Below are 27087 nucleotides of genomic sequence, written 5' to 3' on the forward strand. Positions count from 1 at the left end.
CACAGCATACCAACTCAATATTGCACTGGTTACCATGTGAATTGGTCATTCACACAATAGCAAGACTTTTGTGGATTTATTGGATGAATGTTTTCTACACAGTAGGTTACAGAGAAAATGACAGAAAGCAGTACTCTTAAGCTGATTATTAGCAGCAAGCATTGATGACTGAAGGATCTGTAGGGGAAAAAAAAAAAAAAAATGCTCAATACAGTGATCATAGTGTAAGTCAGCTGAATGAACTGCCATATATTTTATGCATTTCTTAAATAAGAGCATAATCTCTCTCTCTCTCTCTTCCCCATCTCCTGCCTTTCTGTATGTATTGCACTCCTGAAATTCCAATTCAGCATTCCTTATATCTTAGTTACTCCATGTCTCTGCTATCCTCAGAATCTCTACTTTTGTAGACTTGACCGGTACTTTAAATTCATAAAATTTATTTACTGTGCTTCCGGTTTAGTTTGTCTTTCAAATATAAATTCACCTGTTTTTACTCTTAGTAACCCTCACATTGCTCATGTATATGCTTGTTATTATTAGTTGTATGGTGCAAGAAAGCCTGCACCAGCCAAAAAAAAAAAAAAAATTCCTGCATTAACGAGAGAGAGAGAGAGAGAATGGTGATATCCAGCTCAGGACCCTGGGTTTGCCAAGCCCATACTCACAAGATGGTGAGCCTCTGAGGACCCCCTAGCAGATCTTGAATTTCCTGATATCTTGTTTTACAGGATGCTGCATTTTTCAATAGAAGCAGTACAAGAATCACTTATACCTCTGTCTGTGGTTGCTGTTAATCTATTAGACTGTGTATTATACAGAATATATATATCTTTTTTCTATAGAGAGATCATATTCAAATAAAACCACTTTTCTGTGTCTGTTGGTAAAAAGAATTTATTTAGAATTTTTTTTTAAACTACTTAACTGAATATATTTGGCCCCTTCTTGTGGTGAATAATCATAAAACAGTTAAAATTACTGGAAAAGCATAAAAATCATGCGAGACTGTACATTATTGATTAGACTGGGGTTCGAGCCCGTGACCACCAAATACGGAGGATGCAGAAAGGTCAGGGAATGACCACCGCATATCCCCGGGGCAACATGGCCTTAGTTGCTAATGCTCCTAAAAACCAAAACAACGACAACAACAACTGTACATTATACTGTGTATTTACAATTAAAAATTATAACAATATTTGTGAGTTCCATTAACATGCTGTTTTAAAATTATGTAACCTTTCAATCATCATACAGTCATGTAAATTTAAATGACTTTTTGTAATTAAAATTAATTATAGTTAATATATAATTTAATATCTTGTTAAATATTCTTATATATTACTTATTCAGTCATTTATTAAATGTGAATTATTAAAGATATTGTTTTAGTATGCATGATAAACAAAATGAAGAACTACTAGAAGAAGCATTTCATGAGTTGGCATTATTACCTGCTGATCCCCCCAACAAAAGGCAGCAGTGCCATAGATGCAGGTAAGATTTAGGTAAGGATGGAATACTTGAAGATATATACTATATATATATGCATATTTAATCCTTACGTCTAGTAAAATTTCAAACAACCTTAATAAAAGTATTGTGGTATTTTTACTCAGTAATACATAATTATATTAAATTGAGTTATTTTGAAGTATTTTGGTGACGATACTTTTTTTTTATTTTAGAACTCTGTCTAGGCTACATAAAGGCCAATTTTTTTAAAAAACTGTTCTTAATGAAGAAAAACATCATAAATTTGGACATCATTGTAAATTTTGATAAATTCATTCTCTCTTATATATGTTAAGGCAATGGCACCTATGCAGTGGCGGATTACCCATTAAGGCAATAAGGTATGTGCCTAGGAGCCCCAGGCTTTGGGGGTCCCCAAGCCAAGACATTTTCCTATAGTGTTCTAAAATAGATTAATGTTTTCAGTAAACATCATAAAAATCTTGATTAATTTAAGCAAAAAATTCAAAAAGTACAAAATTTCATTTATTTGCCACCTAACTTTTATTTATTTTTTATTATTATTTTTTGGGGGCCCCCCAAATATAATTTGCCTAGGGTCCCCAGCTATACTTAATCCACCACTGCACCTATGGGATATGAGTTTATATATTCTGGTTTGGTAAAAATTGGACTCTTGTTGATGAAGTAATAAAGAAGCTTCATTTTCTAACTTAGAAAGGGTGTTTCTTCAGCAGAAAACAACGGATAGCCAGTGGGGAGTGAGATGCAGAGACTGTACAACTGGTAGCCACGATCTTATCAATGGAATGACTCCAACAAGTTCTGAATTTGACATTTTTTTTATAAACATCCCAATCATGAGAGGTATTAGAACCTTAGTACCACTCATGGGCTGAAGGTTGAGAAGATGAGAGAATATACTCATACTTGTTAATGTTAGACTTGAACTTCTGTAAATTGTAATCTTCAGGAAATATGTATGAAAGAAGGTTGTTCCAGAAAACAGAAGTTGAATGAATAAATGAGCAACAAGAAAAGTTGGTTCTGTGAGTTTGAAGTTGGACAGTAAAAGGATGCAGACTGATTGTAACATGTGTTTGGACAGCTTCGGAAGAGAGAGAGCAAGCAAAAATTATAAAGCCAATTCAGAAAACCAGTGCTTATGGAAGTATTTATATAAAAGGCATGCAGCAGAAACAGAATGTTTACAAGAGAAAGAGAAGGGGGAGACTTTTTAGAGATGAGTCATTAATTAGCCTAGCTGCCCTCTTCTGAATGGAATCTAGAAGTCTGAGAGAGGTTTTGGGGGCACTGCCACAGATGTGGGAATAATATTCCATGGTAGGGGCAGATTTGCGATTTGTATAGAGTGAACAGCTGTTTGGAAGAAAAGTAATGCTGAGAGCGAAAGAGAAAAACCAAGTTTTTTAGATGCAGAGGAAGAAATACTTGTAATGTGCTTATGCCAAGAGAGATTAGAAGTCAGGGTAATCCCCAATATATGATCTGATTTCTAGCAAGATATCTGATCTTGCCTAGAAATCAGAGGCATCGAAGATAGGCATAGTAGCAGAAGAATCCTTTTTGCGAGATATAAGACAGAACTAAGTTTTAGAAGAATTGAAATCAACTAAGTTATCTTTGCCCCAGTAGAGAATTACCTGAGGTCAGCATTTCAGGATTTGGTAGTGGATAATTGAGAAGTTGAAGCTGTTTCTGCAGGGTAAATATTGCATAACTGGAAGATGGAATGCAATGTGCTATCACCAGCGAAACTATGGATAGGATTTGTAGTAATGGAAGAAGCTCATTAATATACAAGAGGAAAAGAGTAGGAGAAAGAAACTGAACATTAATGGAGAAGTTAGAAGACAGAGAGCCATCTACTATCACTTGCAGTGAGCATTCAGAGAGAAAACTGGATACTCAATTACAAAAAACTGTGTAAACCATAAGATGGAAGCTTATTTAGAAGACCTTTGTGCCAGACACAATCAAAAGCCTTTGAAATGTCAAGAGCAACTGCTTGAGTTTCACCCAAGTTTTATATTGAATTGACACTGACAGAATCCATACTGTTAATAATTGATCAGATGGAAGGTTTCTAGATAGTTTCAGAGTTGGCAGTTAATTGATTTTGCCATTACTTTAGAAAGAGTAGGAATAAGTGCAATTGGACAATAATTGGATGGGAGGGATTTGCCAGCCTTTTTAGGAGCTGGCTGGATATGAGCAAATTTCAAAGCTGAAGGAAAACACTTGTGGAATAAGGAAGAGAAAAAGGCAACACAGAACAGGAGCACAAGTTTTGAGAATGAGTAGAGAAACACTATCTGGACTGCCACTTTCTTAGCTTCAAGGTTGTTCAAAATCCTTCTTACAACCTTTTGACGAAAGACCACAGAAGGTAGTGAATCTAGTGAACTGGTAATTGTAGGAAGTGATTTACCAAGATCATCTATACACAAGTTGGAAGAAAAGTACGATGCTAGCAGGTCAGTATTATCTTTGGCCGAAGTGGCAATAGAACCATCTTGTTTTGACAGCGGTGGGAATATAGATGGGTAAAAGCTTTGCCCATCTCTATTGCAGCCAATGGCTTTGGCAGTAGACCAGAATGCTTGACTACCATTTGGACAAGAAAGTTTTCTACTCTTAGCCTGTTTGAAATCTAGTTTGGACTGATTGATAACTTCTTTACAATTGTTGTGATGTAGGTGTAGGCAGAAAATGAATCTGGACATTTGGATACTAGCTGATTGCAATATTCTTATCTTGAACAGCCTTAGCACTTTTATTGGAAAACCAAAGAAAAATAAAGGACGAGATTTTAAGGTGGAGTGCGAAATAAAGGCTTTCATCACTACGAGAATAATTTCACTGATACCATCTGAGCAAATGTTGACATCAGAAAATTTCAAACAGTAATCCAATCAAGGAAAAGAAATCTCTAAGATCATCCCATTTTGCATTCTTGTAATGACAAACAACACCAAGTTGTTAGTTTAGTTAGGAGAATGGTAGAGGCAACAGAAGAATTTGTCGGAATGTGGTAGAGAGATTTTAAGTCAAAGAAGATTAAAAAGAGGAGATTCCAAATTACTGTGTCTCTGACAGGGAATGTCAGAATGGACATATGCACAAATACCATTTTGTGTGAAAGGAATCATACAGCGAATAATTCGCACAACTGAGATGAGCAGTTTTTGAATTAACTGATAACTGGGATTCTGCCTGAAAAAGTACATGGGATTTGGCAGATTAAGTGGAAATCGACATTGTCGAGAATAGAACAGAGATAGCGTATATTTGTGAAATGAACAAGGAAGTGTTTGGGAGGTTTAGATCTTTTTGCAGATAAGATTTTGTTCTTTAATTTGACAATTTATAATGTATTGAGTAGTAAGAAAGGGCAGGGAAGATGTTTGTTTGGTGATTTATTAGGTTCATTGGTGTCTATGGCTATAGTGCATCAGTCAGGGGGAAGAAAATCTGTATGAATTACAGGCAACCCCTGTATAACATGGTACTTCTGCAACACGGTTTTGCTCTAACATGATTAATAATTTGCAGCATTTCTTGCACAACACTGTACTTATATAACATGGTTTCACTCTAACGTGGTTAGAAAACTGCAGAAAACCTTGCATAACACGGTAGTTTTCCCCTTATATGCAGGGAAAACCCTGCTATTATGTTGTATGCAATTTTTCTACATTTCTATTCTTTTTTTGTGAATCCCAACTGTTGACTTGCTGGTCGTTATTCAAAAAAAATTGGAAAATCCCTGTATTTTATTTTGTCGAGAAATCCCCGTGTTAGGTTCTGTACTATTGAACTTATGCTTGTTTAAGACCATAAAAAATTGATTCCGAAGCGTGCAGTTCATGACTTTTATGGTTTTTCTAAGTTTATTTTGGTTTTTATTTGATCATTTATAAACTTTTCCAGGTATGTATTACTGAAATTTGTTCGGTAATACATACCCCAAAAAATTATTCCAATAACCATTGAATCAAGGATGCAAATTTTGAATCAAATTTTGATTCAGAATCAAGGATGCAAATTTTGTATTGTCTTAAAAAAGGGGAAAAGGTATCATTCATTGTAAAAAGTTTAAATTTAAATGAAGGCACAATCTAGACCATAAAGAAAAATGAACGTAAAATTAGAACTGCTGTTGCTGCAGGATCTTTAATTTGTGCAAATATGACAGCTCGTCCCCACGTGCCAATAATTGAGAAAATGGAAAAAGCACTTAGTATTTGGATTGATGATAGCAGTAAAAATTGATCCCATTAGATGGCAATTTAATTAAACAAAAGGCACTAAAAATTTATAACCATTTAAAAAGAAATGGAGAATCTTCTGTTAACCCAGAGTTTGAAGAGAAAGAAAATTAAATGAACATACATTATCCAACATATATGTATCACAGTTTGTTCAGCTATTACTATTTTTAATAAAAATTAAGTTTCCGATAGTTATAAAAAAAAATGGTGTTTTTGTTAGTTTTTGAAATGGTAATCCGCTTTTTTTGTACTGGTTCTTAGTCCTGCATAACACTGCTTCACACTGCACAAGATTTTATAGGAACCTACCTATTGTGTTATATGAGTGTTACTTGTAATGAAATTTTTGGATATGCTGTACACATGGCAAGAATATACCCAGGTCCTTGACATAACGTGGCCTCGACAATGTCCCCTCCATACACACACTACTTGGATTCCCTCCAGTCACTCTGGTAGAGTAGATGCAGCAAGATTACACACCAACTGATTTGGTTGTCCCTTAGTGAATTACCAATAGATTTAGTCTGGTAGACAATTTAATTGCTGACCTTCAAACACCATTTTAGAGCTGTATCTCAAGTTTCGGACTGTGCAAATTTGTTGGGAGGGGGGGATCTTTATCAGCGTGACTTGCACTTGCAGGTAGAAATCTGTTTTGTAGAAACGGAATACACTTGAATAAAGATGGTGCAACGGCTTTTTTGAATATTATTGAGGTTATCTTTAGGGCTGATTAGTTGGGGAGAGAGGGTTAACATAAAAAATGTTTATCTGATGATTGGTCAAAGTAATACTTACATCTCAAGAGTTCATGTTTGTTGTTGCAACAACTGATATTGGCAAGATGTTCTGAGGATAGCATCATTTCAAATGAACAGGTAGCCAATACTATTTATTATAATTATGATCCACATGGTGCAAGGAAGCCTGAGGCTTATGCTGCACCAGCCAAAAAAAATTGAGTACCCTGAGAGAGAGAGAGAGAGAGAGAGAGAGAGAGAGAGAGAGAGAGAGAGAGAGAGAGAGAGAGAGAGAGAGAGAGAGAGAGAGAGAGAAGAATGATGATATCTAGCTCAGGTCCCTGGGTGTGCCAAGCCCATACTCACCAGATGTTGAGCCCCTGGGGTTAACTAGGGAAACAAGTTTAAATAATTTCAGAGTTGTGTCAGTAAAATAAGTGAATTCAAACTCCTGGTTAGGACTAATGTTGACATAATAGAGCTAATCGAAATATGGTGTCATCCAAAAATAGAGATGATGAATTTCACTATGTTTAGAAAGGATAGGGAAGGTAGAAGGAATGGTGTGGTAATGTTTCTTATCAAAAGCAGCCGGAGCATGATGAAAGCTTTTCAAGGTTCAGATGCTAAATGTGCTATTATAGAATCTGTGTGGTGTGAGTTGGTTGGAAGCACAAAGGTGTAATGAGAGTGGGAGTAATTTACAGATTAGATTTTCAAGATTATGATGGAAGCCTCCTTATACAAGTGGAATGGGTGAGCAAGTGGTTGAAAAATGCACAACAGGGAACAAAATTTTTACATCAATTAAGTTATTGTTATTTGCATCAGCATGTCAGGAAAAGCACTAAGAGCAAGAATACCTTGACCTGATTATCACTCATGGACCAGATGACATAGGGCTGACAGTACAGAAACCATTATCAGGGAGTGATCATGGAGTTGTAAGTTGGAAGATGATGATTGTTTGTTTGTTGGTTTGTTTTTTTTTTTTGTTTTTTTTAGGAGCATTAGCAACTAAGGCCATATTGGATATGCGGTGGTCATTCCCTGACCTTTCCGCATCCTCCGTATTTGGTGGTGACGGGCTCAAACCCCGGTCTAATCAAGAAGTGTGTGCTACGCACTGCTGCTCCTTCCCACCTGGCTACGGAGGTGCCTGGAAGATGATGAGAGAGGTAGCAATTGGTAAAGGGATGGGTTTTCATTTCAGGAAAGGAGATTGACAGCTTATGGTGCTACACGGCCTCTCTCAACTGTGGAGATAGTTCACAGAGTTGTAGATATATTAGAATCCTTTAAAGCTATAGTTGCTAAAGCATTGAATGCATATATACCATTAAGAAAATACAGCACAGGGAGGATTCCAAAATGAATAATGAATTCTGAGATGAATAAAGAACTAACCAGTTTAATAGAAAACACAGAAAGATGGCATGGAAAAATTTCAGAGAAATAAAAAAGTACTGAAGCTTATAACAGCTAAAAATTGATTCATATTACAATGGGCTTTTTTTCAAGAAAAGGGTGAATAGAAAGTGGACCTGGAAGAGCCCAAATCGATTAACAACTAATGAAATCGACTTTGTTCTCACTAACAGATGATATATCGTGAATGATGTTACCATCCTGAACAATGTATCACTTCCAATAAGGTTGGAAGCGATCACAGAATGGTAAGATGCACACATCATATATAGATGTAAGAAAAGAAAGGAAAAAACTGACTCGAGTAAATAATACAAAGGTCTTTGAGATAACAGAAGAGGAGAAAAAGCAGTATGTACCGGAACCTAAGAACAAGTTTGAGCTTCTGCAGATTGCTCAGGACCAAGATATCAATGAGGAATATTACAACTTTCTGAAAGTGATAAAGCCCAAGAAACCTATAAGTAAAAAGAAATCCAAAGAATTAAAAATTAGTCAAGAAACACTTGTCATGATGAACCAAAGACGACAAATGAAGAGCAAGGTAAACACTGACAAGGAAAAAATTGAGTATACTGAGTTATGCAAGATCATTAGAAAGACTCAGAGAGGACAAAAGAAGATTTAACACAAGAAAAAGTAGAACAAGCATTAAGGGAAAACAAAGGACTTAAATCAGCAGCCATGAGCAGTAATACAGAAAGAAAAATGATACTGAAACTGAAGAATAGTGATGGTGTACTTATAAACAGCAGAGAAGGCATAATTCAAATAGCAGAAGACTACTATAGAGAATTATACAAGGAGCGAGGGAATTATGCAAGTAGTGGGGAAGATGGATCGCAAATTAGTAACATTTAACGACATACCCGATATCCTTTCTGATGAGTTAAAACATGCGTTGAAGAATCAGAAAGCAAGGAGGAAGATGAAGTTACTGTAGAGTTGTTAAAATTGGGAGGAAGAGACATAACACAAACTAGCAAGATGCTTCAAAAATTGAATTAGAAAAGGTATGATGCCTAAAGAGTGGAATAATACAATCATAGTTTTGCTGCATAAGAAAGGATATGAATCAGAAATTGGAAATTATAGATCAATTAGCTTGTTATTCCACATTTACAAGTTGTTCGCAAGGGTTATTACTAACAGATTAGAAAGAATACTTGATGAGAATCAACCAAAAGAACAAGCTGGCTTTAGGACAGGAATTCTCAACTATGGATCACCTTCACGTAATATCATTAGCATTAGTAGAGGCATACGATGCAAGAAAGCAAGCTTCTGCAGCTTCAGCCAAAAAAAAAAAAAAAAAAACAACCGCTCCCATTTTACCCCTCCGTTCATTCCAAATGCCTGTCCATCTCAGCCGGCGCCTCCGTAGCCAGGTGGGAAGGAGCAGCAGTGCGTAGCACACGCTTCTTGATTAGACCGGGGTTCGAGCCCGTCACCACCAAATACGGAGGATGCGGAAAGGTTAAGGAATGACCACCACATATCCTGGAGCAATGTGGCCTTAGTTGCTAATGCTCCTAAAAACCAAACATCATCAACATCCATCTCAGCCTTAAATTTATTTAGGTTATCAACTTCCACAACAAAAGATGGAAGTCTGTTCCACCAATCAACTACCTGCTGGCAAAAGGCAAACTTCCACAGATTTATCCTACAACTGTCTTTCCTCAATTTGAATTCATGCTCTCTCAAGTGATTATTCTGAGCAAAAGGAAGAATTTCATCAGCATTGAGCATGCTCAAACCATTCAAGGCTTTATACACCTCAATCAGATCACCTCGCAGGTGCCTAGTTTCCAGACACTAATCTACAAAACTTAAACCTTTCTTCGTAAGAGCAACCCTTTGTTCCATTTACTAATCTTGTTACCCTTCTCTGTAATCGTTCCAACAGCTCTATATCCTTCTTAAAATGAGGCCTCCAGACCTGTATACAGTACTTAAGGTGTGGCCTGACCAATGCCTTATACAAGGGGATAATCATCCCTGCTAGAAAAAAAAATCCTGTATATCACTGACAAGACACCATGAGCTACTCTTGCAGACTGTCTGCACTGCTCAGAAAACTTCATATCTGCCTGAGGGTGCCTCCATAGCCAGGTGGGAAGGAGCAGTAGTGTGTATCACATGCTTCTTGATTAGACCGCGGTTCGAGCCCGTCACCACCAATACGGAAGATGCGGAAAGGTCAGGGAATGACCACCGCATATCCCGAAGCAAAATGATGGCCTTAGTTGCTAATGCTCCTAAAAACCAAAACAAAAAATCTGCCTGCACAATCACCCCAGGTCCTTTTCATTTTCTACCGCTGTCAGTGTAGTACCACAGAGTTGATACTTTACTCTGTGGTTACTGCTTCTTATATGTAATACTTTACATTTGTCAATGTTAAACTACATTTGCCACCTCTCAGCCCATCTGCTCAACTTTTCTAGATCCTGTTGCAGCAGCGTACTGTCATTAGTGTCCTCAGCAACCCTGCCAACCTTCATATCATCTACAAACTTGGATATTAAGCCTGATATACCATCATCAATATCATTTATAAATAAAGAAAACAACAATGGACCCAACACTGAACCCTAAGGGACTCCACTAATAACATTACTCCACGAAGAGCAGTGTCCATTGATTACCACTCTATCTTCTCCCACTCAACCATCCCTTTATCCATAGCAGCAATTTGCCTCCAATGCCACACTGCTCCAATTTGTGCAGCAGTCTTCCATGTGCAAAAGTATCAAAAAGCCTTTCTAAGATCCAAATATATGATATCAAAGTTATTCCCTGCATCCAGTTCCTTTGTGACCACATCATAGTATCCAATCAAATTGGTCAGACAACATTTCCCCTTAACAAAACCATACTGTGTCTGCACTATAACTGAAGTCATAGTGCAGGATACAACTACATAATTCTGCAGTGCTTCTTTAACCAGTGTCTCCATTAATTTCCCTGGAACAGAAGTTAAACTAACGGGTCTATAATTACTTGTGTCGTCCTTTGATCCTCTTTTGTGAATTGAGGTCACATTTGCACATCTTCAGTCTATGGGTACCTCCCCTGAGTCCAAGGAAGCTCTCATAATTATGGCTAAGGGTTTGCTTATTTGTTTTGCTGCCTCCTTTAATATAACTGGATAGATCCCATCCACCCCAGGTGCCTTTTTTGTGTTTATCCTCAACAATTTCTCTTACACTTTCCTCTCAGTTATTACAAAATCATCTAGCTCACTGCGAGAGTTTAATTCACCTCTGGCATTCCCCTCCCTGAATAACTCCTCATGTGTGAATGTAGATGCAAAATACTAATTTAGTTTGTTAGCCACCTGAGCAGGATAATCAACAGTTGAACCATCAATATCCAGTGGACCAATCTGATTCATCCCTTTGGTCACTTGCATGATAGTAAAACGTTTGTGGAGGAGGATTGTTTTCTACAGCAACATCTTCAAGGGGTAACCAGAGGGAGCAATACTCTTGATCTGATTATAAGCAGTGATTATTCATGAATTAAGAATTTGCAGATAAAGGAACCACTAGGTGACAGTGACCACAGTGTACTGATATAGGATTTACTCAAAGATGTACCTACTATCAAGGGTAATCGAAGGATTTTTGCCTTCATAAAGGTGACTACAGCGGTCTCAGACAGATTTTAAATTCAATACAGTGGGATTAGCTAATTGATGATGCCAGTGGTGAATTCTAAATGGTAAGCTGTCAGGGACTTAATCTTGGAGGCTACTAGGCTTTTCTTACCAACTAAGAAATACTGTTCAAGGTTTAGATCTAAATAAATGTTAGTTGAATTAATTAAGCTCGTGACAGAGAAGAAAAATGCATGGGATACATATAAATTATCACGATACATATAAATTATTATAAGCTAGTCTGTAATAAAGTCACAAAGGAGGTTAGGCAGACAAAGGCAGATTACAAGAAATCTTTGGCAAAGGATGCAAAGAAAAACAGCAAACACTTCTTTACTTATGTAAACTGTAGAAGGAAGGGGATGAATCAGATTGGTCCACTTAACTTAGATGGTTCAACTATTAATGGTCCTCTCAAGTAGCTGATAAACTGAATGAGTATTTTGCATCTACATTCACGCATGAGGAGTTAATTAAAGAAAGGAATGCCAGCAGTTTATCAAACTCTAACAGAGAACTAAGTGATTTTGTAATAATTGAGAGCAAAATGGAGGAGAAATTGTTTAAGTTAAACATAAAAAAGGTACCTTTGGTGGATGAAATCGATCCAGTTATATTGAAGGAGGCAGCGAGGGAAGTTAGCAAACCCTTAGCCATAATTATGAGAGTATCATTAGGTTCAGGTGAGGTCTCCATGGACTGGAGATGTGCAAATGTATCCCCAATTCACAAAGGGTTACACAAATAAATATCGATCTGTTAGTTTAACTTCTATTCTGGGGAAAATAATGGAGTCACTGGAAAAGACTGCAGTAATAGTTCAGACACAAAATGAGTTTGTTAAGGGGAAGTCTTATCTGACCAATTTGATTGGATACTATGATATGGTCACAAAGGAACTGGATGCAAAACCCCTCGACGTGGGCACCTGTACGTGGTGAGGGGACCTCCCAGTGACGCTGCTGGACTTCCAGACTAGCATCACTGGGATCCAACGCCCACAGCCCAGGTTCCAGGCTTACATCAATGGAATCCGGCGTGTTTGCCGTGCGCTGCGACCCGTGGAAATTCGGAAAGGGGGATCCTGGTGGTTGAGGGACCCAGCTTCAATACACCACTTTGGCCCCTGCTTCGACAAGACGGGTGGTCCTGGAAGGCCCGGCTAGGATCAATCGGCTAGTAGGCTCGCCTGCGAGGGTCAACCGTGTCAATGCCACGCCCCTACCCTCATGGTCCGAGGGACAGGATTCAGGCTGGCGGCGGTGTGGGTATAGTGTCTGGGTAGCCCTGGCGTCCCACTCCCGAGTGCATTTATTGCATGCCGGGTAGTGGGCATCCCTTTTGGGCTCCGTGGTGGGTGGGGAGCCCGGGTACTGAACCACTTAAAAACTTCATGAATCCTGATAAATATATTTCTTCAGGGGCCCCAGCCCGGTCCCTATCTGAAAACAGAGACGGAGAGGCAGATAGCATTATTGCTACAAAGAGGCAGCGAACCGAACTACCATCAGGGCCTGTCCTAAGGTTCTTAATTATGCACTCCACGAATGTAACACCGATTGGTAAAATGTCACCCCACCCTTTTTTATACAAAAAGGGTTGGATGGGTTAGCAGGTTCACCCAAGTCAGTTAAGAGGTTCCGTTCTGGGGACCTCTTGATTGAAACAAAAAAATGACAGGCAGTCTGAACATCTACTCTGAGTAACATCAATCGGAGGAATCCCTATAACAGTGACACCACACAGAACACTCAATTCATCGAGAGGTGTCATTTTGGAGTGGGACCTTCTCAACCTAACCGAGGAGGAAATCTGCTCTGAATTAAAACCACAGGGAGTTACTGCCATCAAGAGAATTACTGCGCGAAGGGATGGAAAAATTGTTAAAACCAGGAGCGTTATCCTGACTTTTAACTCTCCTAAACCTCCTGACGAGATTAAAGCTGGATACATCAACTGTTCAGTGCGTCCATACGTTCTGAACCCTTTACGGTGTTTTAAATGCCAGAAGTATGGACATTCTCAAATGGCCTGCCGTGGAGTCCTTGCATGCGCTCGATGCGGTGCAAAGGACCACGAAACAACAGCATGTTCAGCCGCAAAACCCACCTGTATTAACTGTGAAGGCGAACACCCGGCCTACTCATGAGCATGCCAGAGGTGGAAAGAAGAAAAAGAAATTCAACGGCTGAAGGCAGAGCTAAATATATCATACCAGGAGGCAAGGAAATCGGTCAAACCCCTGAATATCAACAGACCTACTTACGCCCAGAAGGTAGCAGGGAGATGTTCTGTCGGAACTCAGACGGACATGACCATTCCTCCAAAGGAGTCTTTCACTCCCATCACGCGTTATCTCTTAAGTTCTCAAAAACCTGCACAGAAAAACCAATCAGCTGCCACTCCTATATCAGTACCTCCTAATGCTCCACAAGTAACAAAGGTAATTATGAAAGAAAAGAATAAGAAAGGGGAAGTCTCCCCTACTACCCATGAAAACATGGATGTCGAGCAGAAGGAGGTACCTGACGATTCAGTCTTGGAACTCTTTACAGAGGAAGAAATGGACACGGGACAGCGTCCATTCTTTCCCAAAAAAGATAAACTCAGGACTGATAAAAGTAAGCCCTCAGCACCTCGGAAGCCGCCTGATGGACCCACCAAGCCAAAATAATGGCTAAATTCCTACAATGGAATTGTCGTGTATTCCGGCGAAATATTGATGACATCAGGCCCTCCTGCAAAAGCACGAGCCAGTTTGCTTTTGCTTGCAGGAGACATATCTAAAGGCAGATGATGATCCCACCATGCACAACATCACATTTTTTCGAAAGGATAGAATTGCAGATGGCTCTGTACATGGGGGAGTGGCTATCCTTATGGGTAACCAGACCCCAGTGCAACCCTTGCTAATTACAACTAGCATAGAAGCTGCTGCAATTCGCATTGCGGTGGGATTTTTATTAACCGTCTGCTCTATCTATTTGCCACCTGGGACTGACATCTCCCAGGAAGACCTTGATGATCTTCTAACGCAATTGCCTTCCCCTGTCTTACTTCTCAGGGATTTTAATGGACATAACACCCTGTGGGGTAGTGCTAACATCAATGGAAGGGCACGAGTCATAGAGCATATGCTAAATGACAATGACCTTTCCCTTCTAAATACTGGAACAAATACCTTCTTCCACATGCCTACCCGTACTTTTTCTGCCATTGATCTCTATCTGCTGCCCTTGTCTACTCCCTTCACTCACTTGGGAAGTGGAGGAGAATCCTTACGGAAGTGATCACTTCCTTGTGATAACCTCGTTACAAAGTGGGAGACCATGCCTTCCCTTCAGGTTACCACGGTGGAAGATTGATCAGGCTGACTGGACTGCCTTCCAACATCAGGCAATTTTTGATCTTAGCACGGTCAGTCAAGAGCCTATCAATGATGCAGTTAACTACATCACAGAACATATTGTCCAAGCAGCTGCGAACGCTGTTCCAAAAACATCTGCCTGGTTTCCACCATTTCCCAAACCTTGGTGGAATTCACAATGCACAGCAGCAAAAAAGGCTCAAAACAAAGCATGGGGGATATTCCGCCGATATCCTACCATGACCAACCTTATAGCCTTTAAACATGCACGAGCCAAAGCATGATATATCCGCTGTCAGAGTCAAAAGGAATCGTGGATCCGTTTTACATCATCTATTAACCAGTCTACCAACTCTAAGGTAGTCTGGGATAAAATCCGGAAAATGAAGAGAAAATATACATCCCACTCTTCTTCAATCCTAGATTATAATGGATGCGCTATTGCAGATCCAACTGCAATAGCCAGTTCTCTTGGGGAAACATTCTCTAACATCTCTGCAACATCTTCGTATTCCCCAGAGTTCCTGGTCCTGAAATATAAAATCGAAAAACAGGCACTTAACTTTAAACTTAAGAGCACTTATCCCTACAACGGGGATTTCACTATTCAGGAACTGAAAAGAGCCCTCGCTCTTTCCAAAGCAAGTGCTGTTGGACCAGATGGCATCCATTATGAAATGATTAAGCATCTTTCACCAAAATCTATGGATTATCTGCTCTTTCTATATAACAGAATCTTTATTGAAGGGCAGTTTCCGGATTCCTGGTGCAAGGCAATCGTTCTTGCCTTTGCTAAGCCAGGAAAGGATCCAAAAGTCGCTACCAATTATCGTCCTATTGCTCTGACTAGCTGTCTGTGCAAAATCCTGGAGAGAATGGTTAATTCTCGTTTAATATGGTACTTAGAATCAAACGACCTTCTCTCCAACATCCAGTGTGGCTTCCGAAGGAACCGGTCCACTTTGGACCATCTTATTAGACTGGAAACATCCATCCGGGATGCTTTCCTAAAACGCAAACACTTGGTGTTGGTGTTCTTTGACATGGAGAAAGCGTATGACACAACTTGGAGATTTGACATCTTAAAAAAGATCTGCATAGTCTTGGCCTTAGGGGGCAACTCCCCATTTTTATTAAAAACTTTTTAGCCAATTGATCTTTCCAAGTTCGTGTGGGATCCTCACTCTCTCGTTCCTTCAGTCAAGAGGAGGGAGTACCACAAGGATCAGTATTAAGTGTCACGCTTTTTGCCATCAAAGTAAATTCCATCACAGAACAACCTCCTCCAACTGTAAACAGTGCCCTCTATGTTGATGACTTTAGCATATTTTGTCAGTCATGCAACATGAGGGTTATTGAAAGACAACTGCAGAAAGCTATTGATCGCCTCAACTCCTGGGCTCTTGCTAATGGCTTCAGGTTCTCGCCGGAGAAGACCGTTTGCGTACACTTTTGTCGTAAGCGTAATCTTCATCCTGAACCTGAATTAAAGCTTGGACAAAATGCAATTCCAGTAGCAGCGGACACAAAATTCTTGGGACTCGTATTCGATAAAAAGCTGATCTTTCTGGATCACATCCGTCAACTCCGCACAAAGTGCACAAGAGGACTGAATATTCTGCGCTCTCTTTCCTCAACATCTTGGGGTGCAGATCGATGCACCCTACTACGCATCTATCGTGCACTTGTACGATCCAGACTAGTGCACGATAGATGCGTGCACTTGTACGATCCAGACTAGATTATGGGTCCCTGGTATACAATTCGGCCAGAGACAGTGTACTTCGATGGCTGGATCCTGTCCATCATTAGGCTCTCTGTATCGCTATTGGAGCGTTTCGAACATCTCCTGTCCAGAGCTTATACGTCGAAGCAAACGAACCACCGTTATCACTTCGACGTAAGCAGTTGTCTCTAAAGTACGCCTTAAAACTGAAATCCCTGCCAGACCATCCTACGTGGCCATTCGTTTTTGAGCCACGATGGGAAAATTTGTACAACACCCGTAAGACTGCCAATCGTCCTTTTGGTATTAGTCTCCAAGAGCTACTCAAAGAACTTAATATTAAGGTAGACAAGGCTGCCCAAACACCAAAGCAACCCCTTCCACCCTGGCATGCTCATGTTCCAACATGTGACTTGTCTCTTAGAAATTGGGGAAAGTCGGACACTCCATCGTCTGTCTACCTGCAGCTTTATTTAGCACACCGAGCTGAACATTCTGACTTCGCGCCAGTTTACACAGATGGTTCGAAGTCGGAATCATATGTGGGATCTGCTGCTGTCTTTACAGACAGCTGTACATCGGAGCAGATTCCCTTGGAATGCAGTATATTTACTGCAGAGCTGCACGCTATTGAGTTAGCCTTGGATCACATTAGTGAATGCCAATACAAACGGTTCATTTTAAATTCCGACTCTCTCAGCATGTTACAGGCTTTATTATCTGTGAGATATAATCCTCATCCAGTTCTGTCTAATATTCAGCAGAAGATTCACTTCCTCCGTGGACATGAATATGATATCCACTTCTGCTGGATTCCCAGCCACATTGGGATTAGGGGAAATGATTTGGCTGACGCCGCAGCCAAATCAGCAATTCCCAATAATAATCGCTGCCTGTCAGTCCCCTATACAGACTACAGGGAAATAATACACCAGAACATACACTCCCAATGGCAGGACTCGTGGAATAGACAGACCGGGAATAAACTATATTGTATAAAGCCTGTAATTGAACCGTGGCAGTCTATTCTGCGCAGGAATCGTAAGGAGGAAGTTGTTCTTGCCTGGACCCGCATAGGACACAGTCATTTAACTCATTCATTTTTGCTGAGGGCTGATGACCCTCCTATGTGTGAGTCCTGTGGCACAATTTTAACGATCAGACACCTTTTAATTGACTGTCCAGATTTTAGCAGCACCCGTTTTACCGCTTTTAATCATCTGACTGAGCCTTATACACTCAGTCAGATTTTATCCGACAATGACAACGTGTCTGCTATTTTTAGCTTTTTGAAAGCAATAAAGGTTTTTAATCATTTAAAATTTATATGTTATTGTTATTTATTTATGTTTTTTGGTTTTAGATTTGGACATGGTGTCCTAATTAATTAGGTCACTGAGATGTTAAATTTTTAGGAATTACCTGGTCTTGGCACATTATAGCCTTAGTTGCTAATGCACCAATAAAATCCAATCCAAACCAAACAAACAAACAAACTGGATGCAAAAAATAATTTTGATCTCATATACTTGGATTTCAGGAAAGCTTTTGATACTGTTCCACATGGAAGACTGCTGTACAAATTGGAGCAGTATGGCATTAAGGGCAAGTTGCTGCAATGGATAAAGGGATGGTTGAGTGGGAGATGGCAGAGAGTGGTAATCAATGGACACTGGGGAAAATAATGGAGTTACGTGGACTAATGTTATTAGTGGAGTCCCCCAGGGTTCGGTACTTGGCCCATTTTTGTTTTGTGTATTTATCAATGATATTGATGAAGGTATATCAAGCTTTATGTCCAAGTTTGCAGTTGATACAAAGGTTGGCAGGGTTGTTAATGATACCAAAGACAGTACGCTACCACAACAGGATCTAGAAAAGTAGGCAGATACGCTGAGAAGTGAAGTTTAACAACTGAAGTTTAACAACTGAAGTTTAACATTGACAAAGGCAAAGTACTGCATATGGGTAGCAGTAACCCCAAGAGAAATGTACCAACTGTGTGGTATTACACTCATGGAGGTGGAGAATGAAAAAGATCTGGGGGTAATTGTCCAGTCAGATATGAAGTTCTTTGAGCAGTTGCAGACTGTCTGCCAGAGGAGGTTGTGGAGTTTTGTCAATGATATATAGGAATTTTTGCTAGCAGAGACAAGGTGATTATCCCTTTGTATAAGGCAATGGTCAGGCCACAACTTGAGTACTGCATTAAGATCTGGAGGCCTCATTTTAGGAAGGATGTAGAGGTTGCTAGAACAGGTACAGAGAAGGGCAACAAGGATGGTGAGAGGAACAAAGGGTGCACTGAAATTCTGCAAGTTGCAGCATCTGGGGACTAGGCACTTGCGAGGCGATCTGATTGAGGTGTATAAGACCTTGAATGGTTTGAGAAGGCTCAATGCTGACTGGATACTTCCACTTGCTCAGACTAAGAACCTGAGGGCATAGATTAAAATTGAGGAAAGACAGTTGTAGAATAGATGTGCGGACGTTTGCCTTTAGCCAGTGGGTAGTTGATTGCTGGAACAGACTTCCATCTGGTGTTGTGGAATTGATAGCTTAAATAAATTTAAGGCTGATGTAGACAAAGATTTGGAGTGGCCGGATGGGTGAAATGGGAAGGTTTTTTTTTTTTTTTTTTTCTGTTGCTTTATTTGGCTGATGTTGTGGTAAGCTGGTTTTCTTGCATCATATGCCTCAGCTAATGCTAAGATGCTCAGTGTCTTTTTTTTTTTTTTTTTGAAATAAATAAATCTTTATTTGTCCTACCAAGATACATAAGTGTTACTTTATTGAGAGACAAATTCCTTTCTTGGCAGTATATGCCAGAGGATTTACATATAGGAGGAACATATAAAGGAATATATATTGATTAGATTTGCATATAGTACAATATAAAGGAATATAACAACACCACCACTGATGACTCTATAGATGTGGTACACTTGTTCACATAAACACAGCATTGAGTCAAATACAGCAGGCCCCCGTTATAATGCGGTTCGCTTTACGCGGATTCGCTATAACGCTGTTCTTATATTATAATCCGTATCTGACTATAACGCTGTCACAGATCACTATAATGCTCTTTTACAGATTGCATTTTTGGCATATAACGAAATCGTTTCATTTGACAGAGTCGATAGCTTGAAAATGAATAGCAAAACAGCATTAAAACGTTTGGTTTCCCACGCCGACTTGAGAAATTTTCCCACGCTCAGTGAAATTTTCTCGCGCGCTAATTTAATTGCAGTACAGTGACTTGTTCCGTTCCGAGATCAACATTTTTAAAAATGATCAAGTATATTGCTTGTAATATTTGCGTTATATGCATTTATCCGAAGTCTACTCATCACTCAGTACGGTATTAGACATCATGCGTAACGGAAAGTTTACTTGAACATTGTATCATAATTAATTCAACCAACGCGGTTACATTTTTGAAGAGCTAATATTGACCGATAGGAATGAAAAAGCAACAACGTCTGGGCACAGTACGAAGACTATAAATGTAAGAAAAAGACTGAATTTGAAAATCAAATTAGACGTTTTGAAGCGAATCGATTCCGGTCAAAGACAAGCGGATGTGTGCCATAATTTATGACTCGCAAGTTTAACTGTAAGAACAATTATAAACAAAAAAATAAAGAAATAATTTTAGCAGCAGGAAAGATAGCTGTTCCACTGCAAGCAACTAGGGCTAGGCCGGCTAGTAGGATTGAAATGGAAAGACAAACTAATTTTATTGAAGATAATATCCAATGCAGAATTCAGTTTAGTTAAATATTAAAAAAAAAAAAAAAATAGAGAGAGAGAGAGAGAGAGAGAGAGAGAGAGAGAGAGAGAGAGAAAAAGAGATTAGCCAATATGATGATCTGAAGAAAACTCGCCTAAAAAAAAAAAAAAAAAAATGTGGAACCATTTAAATCTGGTAAGGGCTGGTAGAATAAATTTAAAATCCAGGGAGAAGCCTAGTGCAGATCAAGGAGCCGAAACTTTCAAAAAAGAACTTGCTAAAATTATTGAAGAGGGGTATTATGTGTTATACTTCTCAACAAGTTTTTAACATAGATGAAGCAGGACTTCTGTGGAAACGAATGCCTAAAAGAAGTTTCATATTGAAAGAACAAAAAACATGCCAAGTTTCAAAGCGGCGAAGGATCAGTTGACTTTATTGTTGAGTGGTAATGCTGCAGGCCATTTAAAATTAATACCCATTTTAGTTTATTTGGAAGAGGGCCAAAGTTCAACTCAAAATCCACACATTTTTCATGATTAAATTCATCCATTAAATTAAATCAATTAAATTCATTATTTTAATTGGAATTTTAAGTTTACTTTTGATACACAAGTAGTTACCACATAATTATACGTATGTAATGCAGAATATTTTATATGTGCAAATATTTGAATATTAAATATTTTGACCGACATTTGTGCATCTTTTCATTACTGTTTATTATTGATTAGGAAATATACTATGGCACCGACCGCAGCTCATAAATACACATGTTACCTTATGGGAAAGCGGCGCTCGCTTAGCGCTCTGTTTTTCCGGAACGAATGATCAGCGTTAAGCGGGGGTCACCTGTAGTTATTCCAGAATGTGCAGAACTGTTAGGCGACAGTAGCCTGACACAGAAACAAATTGTTTCCTGTACTTCGGATCTTCTATTAGCCTTTCAAGGTCAATTCCAATTTGAGATAAGCTGTGTATTGATTTCAACGCCTTGGCTGGTACAAACCTATCAGCCATCTTCAGCCTATTAGCTTTCATCCTCAGAGATTTGGTGCTTTTTAAGCCAAATAGTGGGATGTGCCACTTACAAAGCTGCCAGAAGCACTGTGATGATATCACTCCAGTCACTGGTTAAAGAGGTGATACAGGATCACCTAGACAAGACTGCAGTAATAGTTCAGACACAAAATGAGTTTAAGGGGAAGTCTTGTCTGACCAATTTGATTGGATACTATGATATGGTCCCAAAGGAACTGGATGCAAAAAATAATTTTGATGTCATGTACTTGGATTTCAGGAAAGCTTTTGATACTGTTCCACATGGAAGACTGCTTGATTGTAGTTATCAGACGTTTCCAGGCAATAATGTTTGGTAAACGCTGTATTTTCAGGTTCAGCAAACTGCATGGACCTTAACTGATGGGGGAGATGGTGTTTATTGTTGGCCCACTTCAGCTGCCAGAATTCAGTTGCATATATTCTCCTAATGTGGGTAGGGGTGGCTGACACAATTCAGCACCATACGATATGGCCGAATACACTGTTCTTATATATCTTGCAGTTGTCGCAGTTTGTTTCACTTGCAATAGGTGTTGTTTGGTTATCCAGAGATAGTTTAATTTCATTACAAGCATGTCAACATTGACGTGAATGTTAGTTTGGTGTCAAATATTAATCCCAGATCTCTGAGTTGTGACATTTGGGATGGGTGTCCCATTTAGTTCTGGAAGTACAAGTGAGGTGATTTTTTTGAGAGTACACCATCATTATTCTTCTGTGGATTTAGGGCTAGGCCCAATTTATCTAAGTATATTAATAGCTCCATCTTATGATTGATCTGGTCACACAGTGCACTGTTAGAAAATGTGATGTCTCCATGCTTGGAAACTGTATTCTAAGTGCCATCTTACAGTTTCCTTATACAGTGAGAATTTGATCTTATTAGTATTAGCTGTATAATGCAAGGAAGCCACAGGCTTTTTTTGCTGTTAGCCAAAAAAAAAAGGGGGGGGGAATTTAGATAAGAAAATACAAATTATGTTCTTCTCTCCTCATGTAAGTAACTATTCAGCTGACGAATTTTTACCAACTTTCAGCCTCAACTGCCAGTGGAGGCAGCTTGTTCCAGTAATCAGTGACCTGATGGCTAAAAGAAAACTTCCTATAATCTGGTCTAAATCATTTCCTTTGTAATTTGAATTTATGGCCTAGTTCTAGAATTATTTATAACAGTAAAAATTCCACTGTCCTTCATTTTGCTACCCCTTTCAGAGCCTTAGAGCTATACTACACGAGTGCTTAAAGCATGGAATTCGATACACCTTCGAACGCTCGATTTTACAAGAAACAGAGGGGAACTATATCGTTATAATAAGAAATGCAAACTACATGGCTGTTACGAATGCTGCTTTGGAGGACATTAGCTGTCACTCAACACTTGCTAACACCATCACATTGTGAATGCCAGCGATGGAAATGTGCTGTACACTACACTTGATGTTTCAATCGCCAGTGGAGAAATTCTCCCCGTGAGCCTTCATTCATTTGGTTGTTATATTTTAGGGAAGACAATGTTTTATGTAGAGAATTTCATTTGTGCAGTGGAAAGGAGCCCCCCCTATACAACACATCATTAAACAACTACTCCAACAAAGAAATAAAGGCAAAGTGGTGGATAGAAATTTGAAAAGAAATGTTTATGAACTGGGATGAACTATCTAATGATGAGAAGAATCAGAAAGGTAAGTTTTCAACCTTATATTTATTGTAAATATTACTTTTATTTTAGTATTAATTTTAGTACTGTTTCATTAGTTAACAAAATAAGTTTTGTTCGCTTGTATAGACAATTTATTGTTGGACTTCCCTGGTGGTTATGTATGTAAGGAATCACGAATGCATTTAATTTAATAAAGAACCTTATTATTATTAAATAAGATCAAAACAGTAATCAGAAAACTGCTGAAGAATATCTACTGCAATAGTAGAACTAATGTTGGTGTTAACAAAAAAGAATCACGTGGTCTCTTCCTTCCAAAAGAAAATTTTGAATTTTTCGTTTCAAACATAACTTTGGTGTTTTTCTGTGTGTGAAATAACTTTATACACATCTCTCTCTCTCTCTCACATTTATTATTATTATTATTATTTTTTTTTTTTGAAAGTGGAGTGAAAGTAATGAAAGGAAGCAGTAAGCAGCAACGTACAGCATCATTGCTTTAGCATTAGTTGAGGCAGATGATACAAGAAAGCAAGCTTATAGAGCATCAGCCAAAAAAAAAAAAAAAAACCTCTCCCATTTCACCCATCTGGTTATTCCAAATGTTTGTCTAGTCCAGCTGTAAGTTTATGTAAGCTACCAACTTCCACAACAACAGATGGAAGTCTTCCAGCAATCAACTACTCACTGGCTAAAGGCAAACTTTCGCACATCTATTTTAGGGGGCATAGATTCAAACTGAGGAAGAACAGTTGAATCTATGCCCCCTCAGGTTCGTAATATGAGCAAGCAGAAGAATCCTGTCAGCATTGAGCCTGCTCAAACCATTCAAGGAAAATTATACACCTCAATCAGATCACCTCGCAGGTGCCTAGCCTCCATTTTCTGCAATTTGCAGCCTTTCTTCGTAAGAGCACCCCTTCATTCCTCTCACCAATCTTGTTGCCATTCTAGCAACGCTATATCTAAAATGAGGCCCCCCTGATCTGTATGCAGTACTCAAGGTGTGGCCTGACCATTGCCTTATACAAGGGGATAATCACCTCCTTATCCCTACTAGCAAAATTCCTATATGTATCATTGACTTTGACTTCATGATCTGCTCTAGCAGCCAGTCTACACTGCTCAGCAAACTTCATATCTGATTGCACAATTACCCCCAGGTCTTTTTCATTCTCAATTTCCCTTAGTATCGTACCACACGGTTCTTATGTTTCTCTTGGGTTACTGCTGCTCATATGCAGTACTTTGCATTTGTCAATGTTGAACTTCAGTTGCCACTTCTCAGCCCATCTGCCTAACTTTTATAGATCCTGTTGCAGTAGCATGTTGTCTTTACTGTCATTAACAATCCTGCCAACCTTTGTATCATCTGGAAACTTCAACATTATGCCTGATATACCTTCATTGATATCATTGATAAATACACAAAACAACAATGTGCCCAGCACCGAACCCAGGTGGACTCCACTAATAACATTAGTCCACATAGAGCAGTGTCCATTTTTTACCACTCTCTGCCATCTCCCACTCAACCATCCCTTTATCCATTGTAGCAATTTGCCCTTAAGGCTATACCACTCCAATTTGTACAGCAGTCTTCCAGCTGCAACAGTATCAAAAGCTTTCCTGAAATCCAAGTATATGATATCTTAAATTATAGCATTAGCATTAGCATTAGTAGAGGCATTTGATGCAAGAAAGCAAGCTTATGCAGCATCAGCCAAAAAAAAAAAAAAGTAACATAAATAAATAAAAATAACCACTTCCACTTCACCCCTCTGTTCGTTCGAAATACCTGTCCAGCTGAGCCTTAAACTTATTTAGGCTATCAACTTCCACGACAAGGGATGGAAGTCTGTTCCACCCACCAACCACCCGCTGGCTAAAGGCAAATTTCCGCACATCTATCCTACATCTGTCTTTCCTCAATTTGAATTTATGCCCTCTCAGGTGATTTTTCTGAGCTAGAGGAAGAATCCCATCAGCATTGAGCATGCTCAAACCATTCAAGGCTTTGTACACCTCTATCAGATCACCCCGCTGGTGCCTAGTTTCCAGACACTGTAATTTGCAAAACTTAAGCCTTTCTTCGTAAGAGAACCCCTTTGTCCCATTCACCAATCTAGTTGCCCTTCTCTGTACTCGTTCCAGCAGCTCTACATCCTTCCTGAAATGAGGCCTCCAGGCCTGTATACAGTACTCTAGGTGTGGCCTGACCATTGCCTTATACAAGGGAATAATCACCTCCTTATCCCTGCTAGAAAAATTCCTATATATCATTGACAATACACCATGAGCTACTCTTGCAGCTCGTCTGCACTGCTCAGAGAACTTCATATCTGCCTGCACCACCACCCCCAGGTCCCTTTCATTCTCTACCACTGTCAGTGTAGTACCACAGAGTTGATACGTTGCTCTGGGGTTGCTGTTTCCCATATGTAGTACTTTACATTTGTCAATGTTAAACTTCATTTGCCACCTCGAAGCCCATCTGCTCAACCTTTCCAAATCCTGTTGCAGCAGCATAGTGTCAGTAGTGTCCTTGACAACCCTGCCAACCTTCGTATCGTCTGCAAACTTGGACATTAAGCCTGATATACCATCATCAATATCATTTATAAATACAGAAAACAATAAAGGCCCCAATACTGAACCCTGAGGGACTCCACTAATAACATTAGTCCACGATGAGCAGTGTCCATTGATTACCACTCTCTGTCTTCTCCCCCTCAACCACCCCTTTATCCATAGCAGCAACTTGCCTCCAATGCCACACTGCTCCAATTTGTGCAGCAGTCTTCCATGTGCAACAGTATCAAAAGCCTTTCTAAGATCCAAGTATATAATATCAAAGTTATTCCCTGCATCCAGTTCTTTTGTGACTGCATCATAGTATCCAATCAAATTGGTCAGGCAAGACTTCCCCTTAACAAAACCATGCTGTGTCCTAGCTATAACTGAAGTCTTGTCTAGATGATCCTGCAGTGCTTCTTTCACCAGTGCCTCCATTAATTTTCCGGGAACAGAAGTTAAACTCACAGGTCTATAATTACTTGTGTCAGCCTTTGATCCCCCTTTGTGAATTGGGGTCACATTTGCACATCTCCAGTCAATGGGTACCTCCCCTGAGTCCAAGGAAGTTCTCATAATTATGGCTAAGGGTTTGCTTACCTCCTTTGCTGCCTCCTTTAATATAACTGGATAGATCCCATCCACCCCAGGTGCCTTTCTTGTGTTTATCTTCAACAATTTCTCCTCCACTTTGCTCTCAGTTATTACAAGATTCTCTAGCTTACTGCTAGAGTTGAATACACCTCTGGCATTCCCCTCGCTGAATAACTCCTCATGTGTGAATGTCGATGCAAAATATTCATTTAGTTTGTTAGCTACCCGAGCAGGGTCATCAACAGTTGACCCATCGATCTCAAGTGGACCAATCTGATTCATCCCCTTCCTTCTAGAGTTTACATAAGTAAAGAACTCTTTGCTGTTTTTCTTCGCATCCCTTGCCAAGGATCTCTCGTAATCTGCCTTCGCCTGCCTAACCTCCTTTGTAACTTGGTTACAGATCAACTTGTATCTATCATAGGCGTCCGTGTCACGTGTTAATTTGTATGTATCCCATGCATTTTTCTTCTCTGCCATATGCCTCATTAGTTCATCTGACAACCATTTAGGCCTAAACCTTGAACAATATTTCTTAGTTGGTATGTAAAGCCTAGTAGCTTCCACGATAAGTTCTTTGAATGCTTCCCATTTTGAATTTGCTGTTGGCAATATCATCAGTTGATCCCACTGTATAGAATTTAAATACTGTCTCAGTCCATTGTAGTCGCCTTTACGAAAGCAATACCCCTTCCCTTTACCCCTAATGGTAGTTACCTCTTTGAGTAACTCCCACTTCAGCACACTGTGATCACT

General features: G+C 39.3%; 1 protein-coding gene across 1 annotated transcript in view; it reads left to right on the forward strand.

The window, feature by feature from the left end:
- Positions 1–27087, forward strand: part of Dtwd2 (DTW domain containing 2) — a 176833-nt gene that overhangs the window by 18252 nt on the left and 131494 nt on the right. Inside the window, exon 2 of the mRNA XM_090377223.1 lies at positions 1396–1500. Coding sequence (XP_090233349.1) covers positions 1397–1500 — 104 coding nt within the window. The 5' untranslated portion in view covers position 1396. The remainder of the gene's footprint in view (positions 1–1395; positions 1501–27087) is intronic.

Source organism: Mastigoproctus giganteus, chromosome 7 (genome assembly GCF_048544385.1).
Source record: "Mastigoproctus giganteus isolate SK-2022 chromosome 7, ASM4854438v1, whole genome shotgun sequence".
Classification (NCBI taxonomy): domain Eukaryota; kingdom Metazoa; phylum Arthropoda; class Arachnida; order Uropygi; family Thelyphonidae; genus Mastigoproctus; species Mastigoproctus giganteus.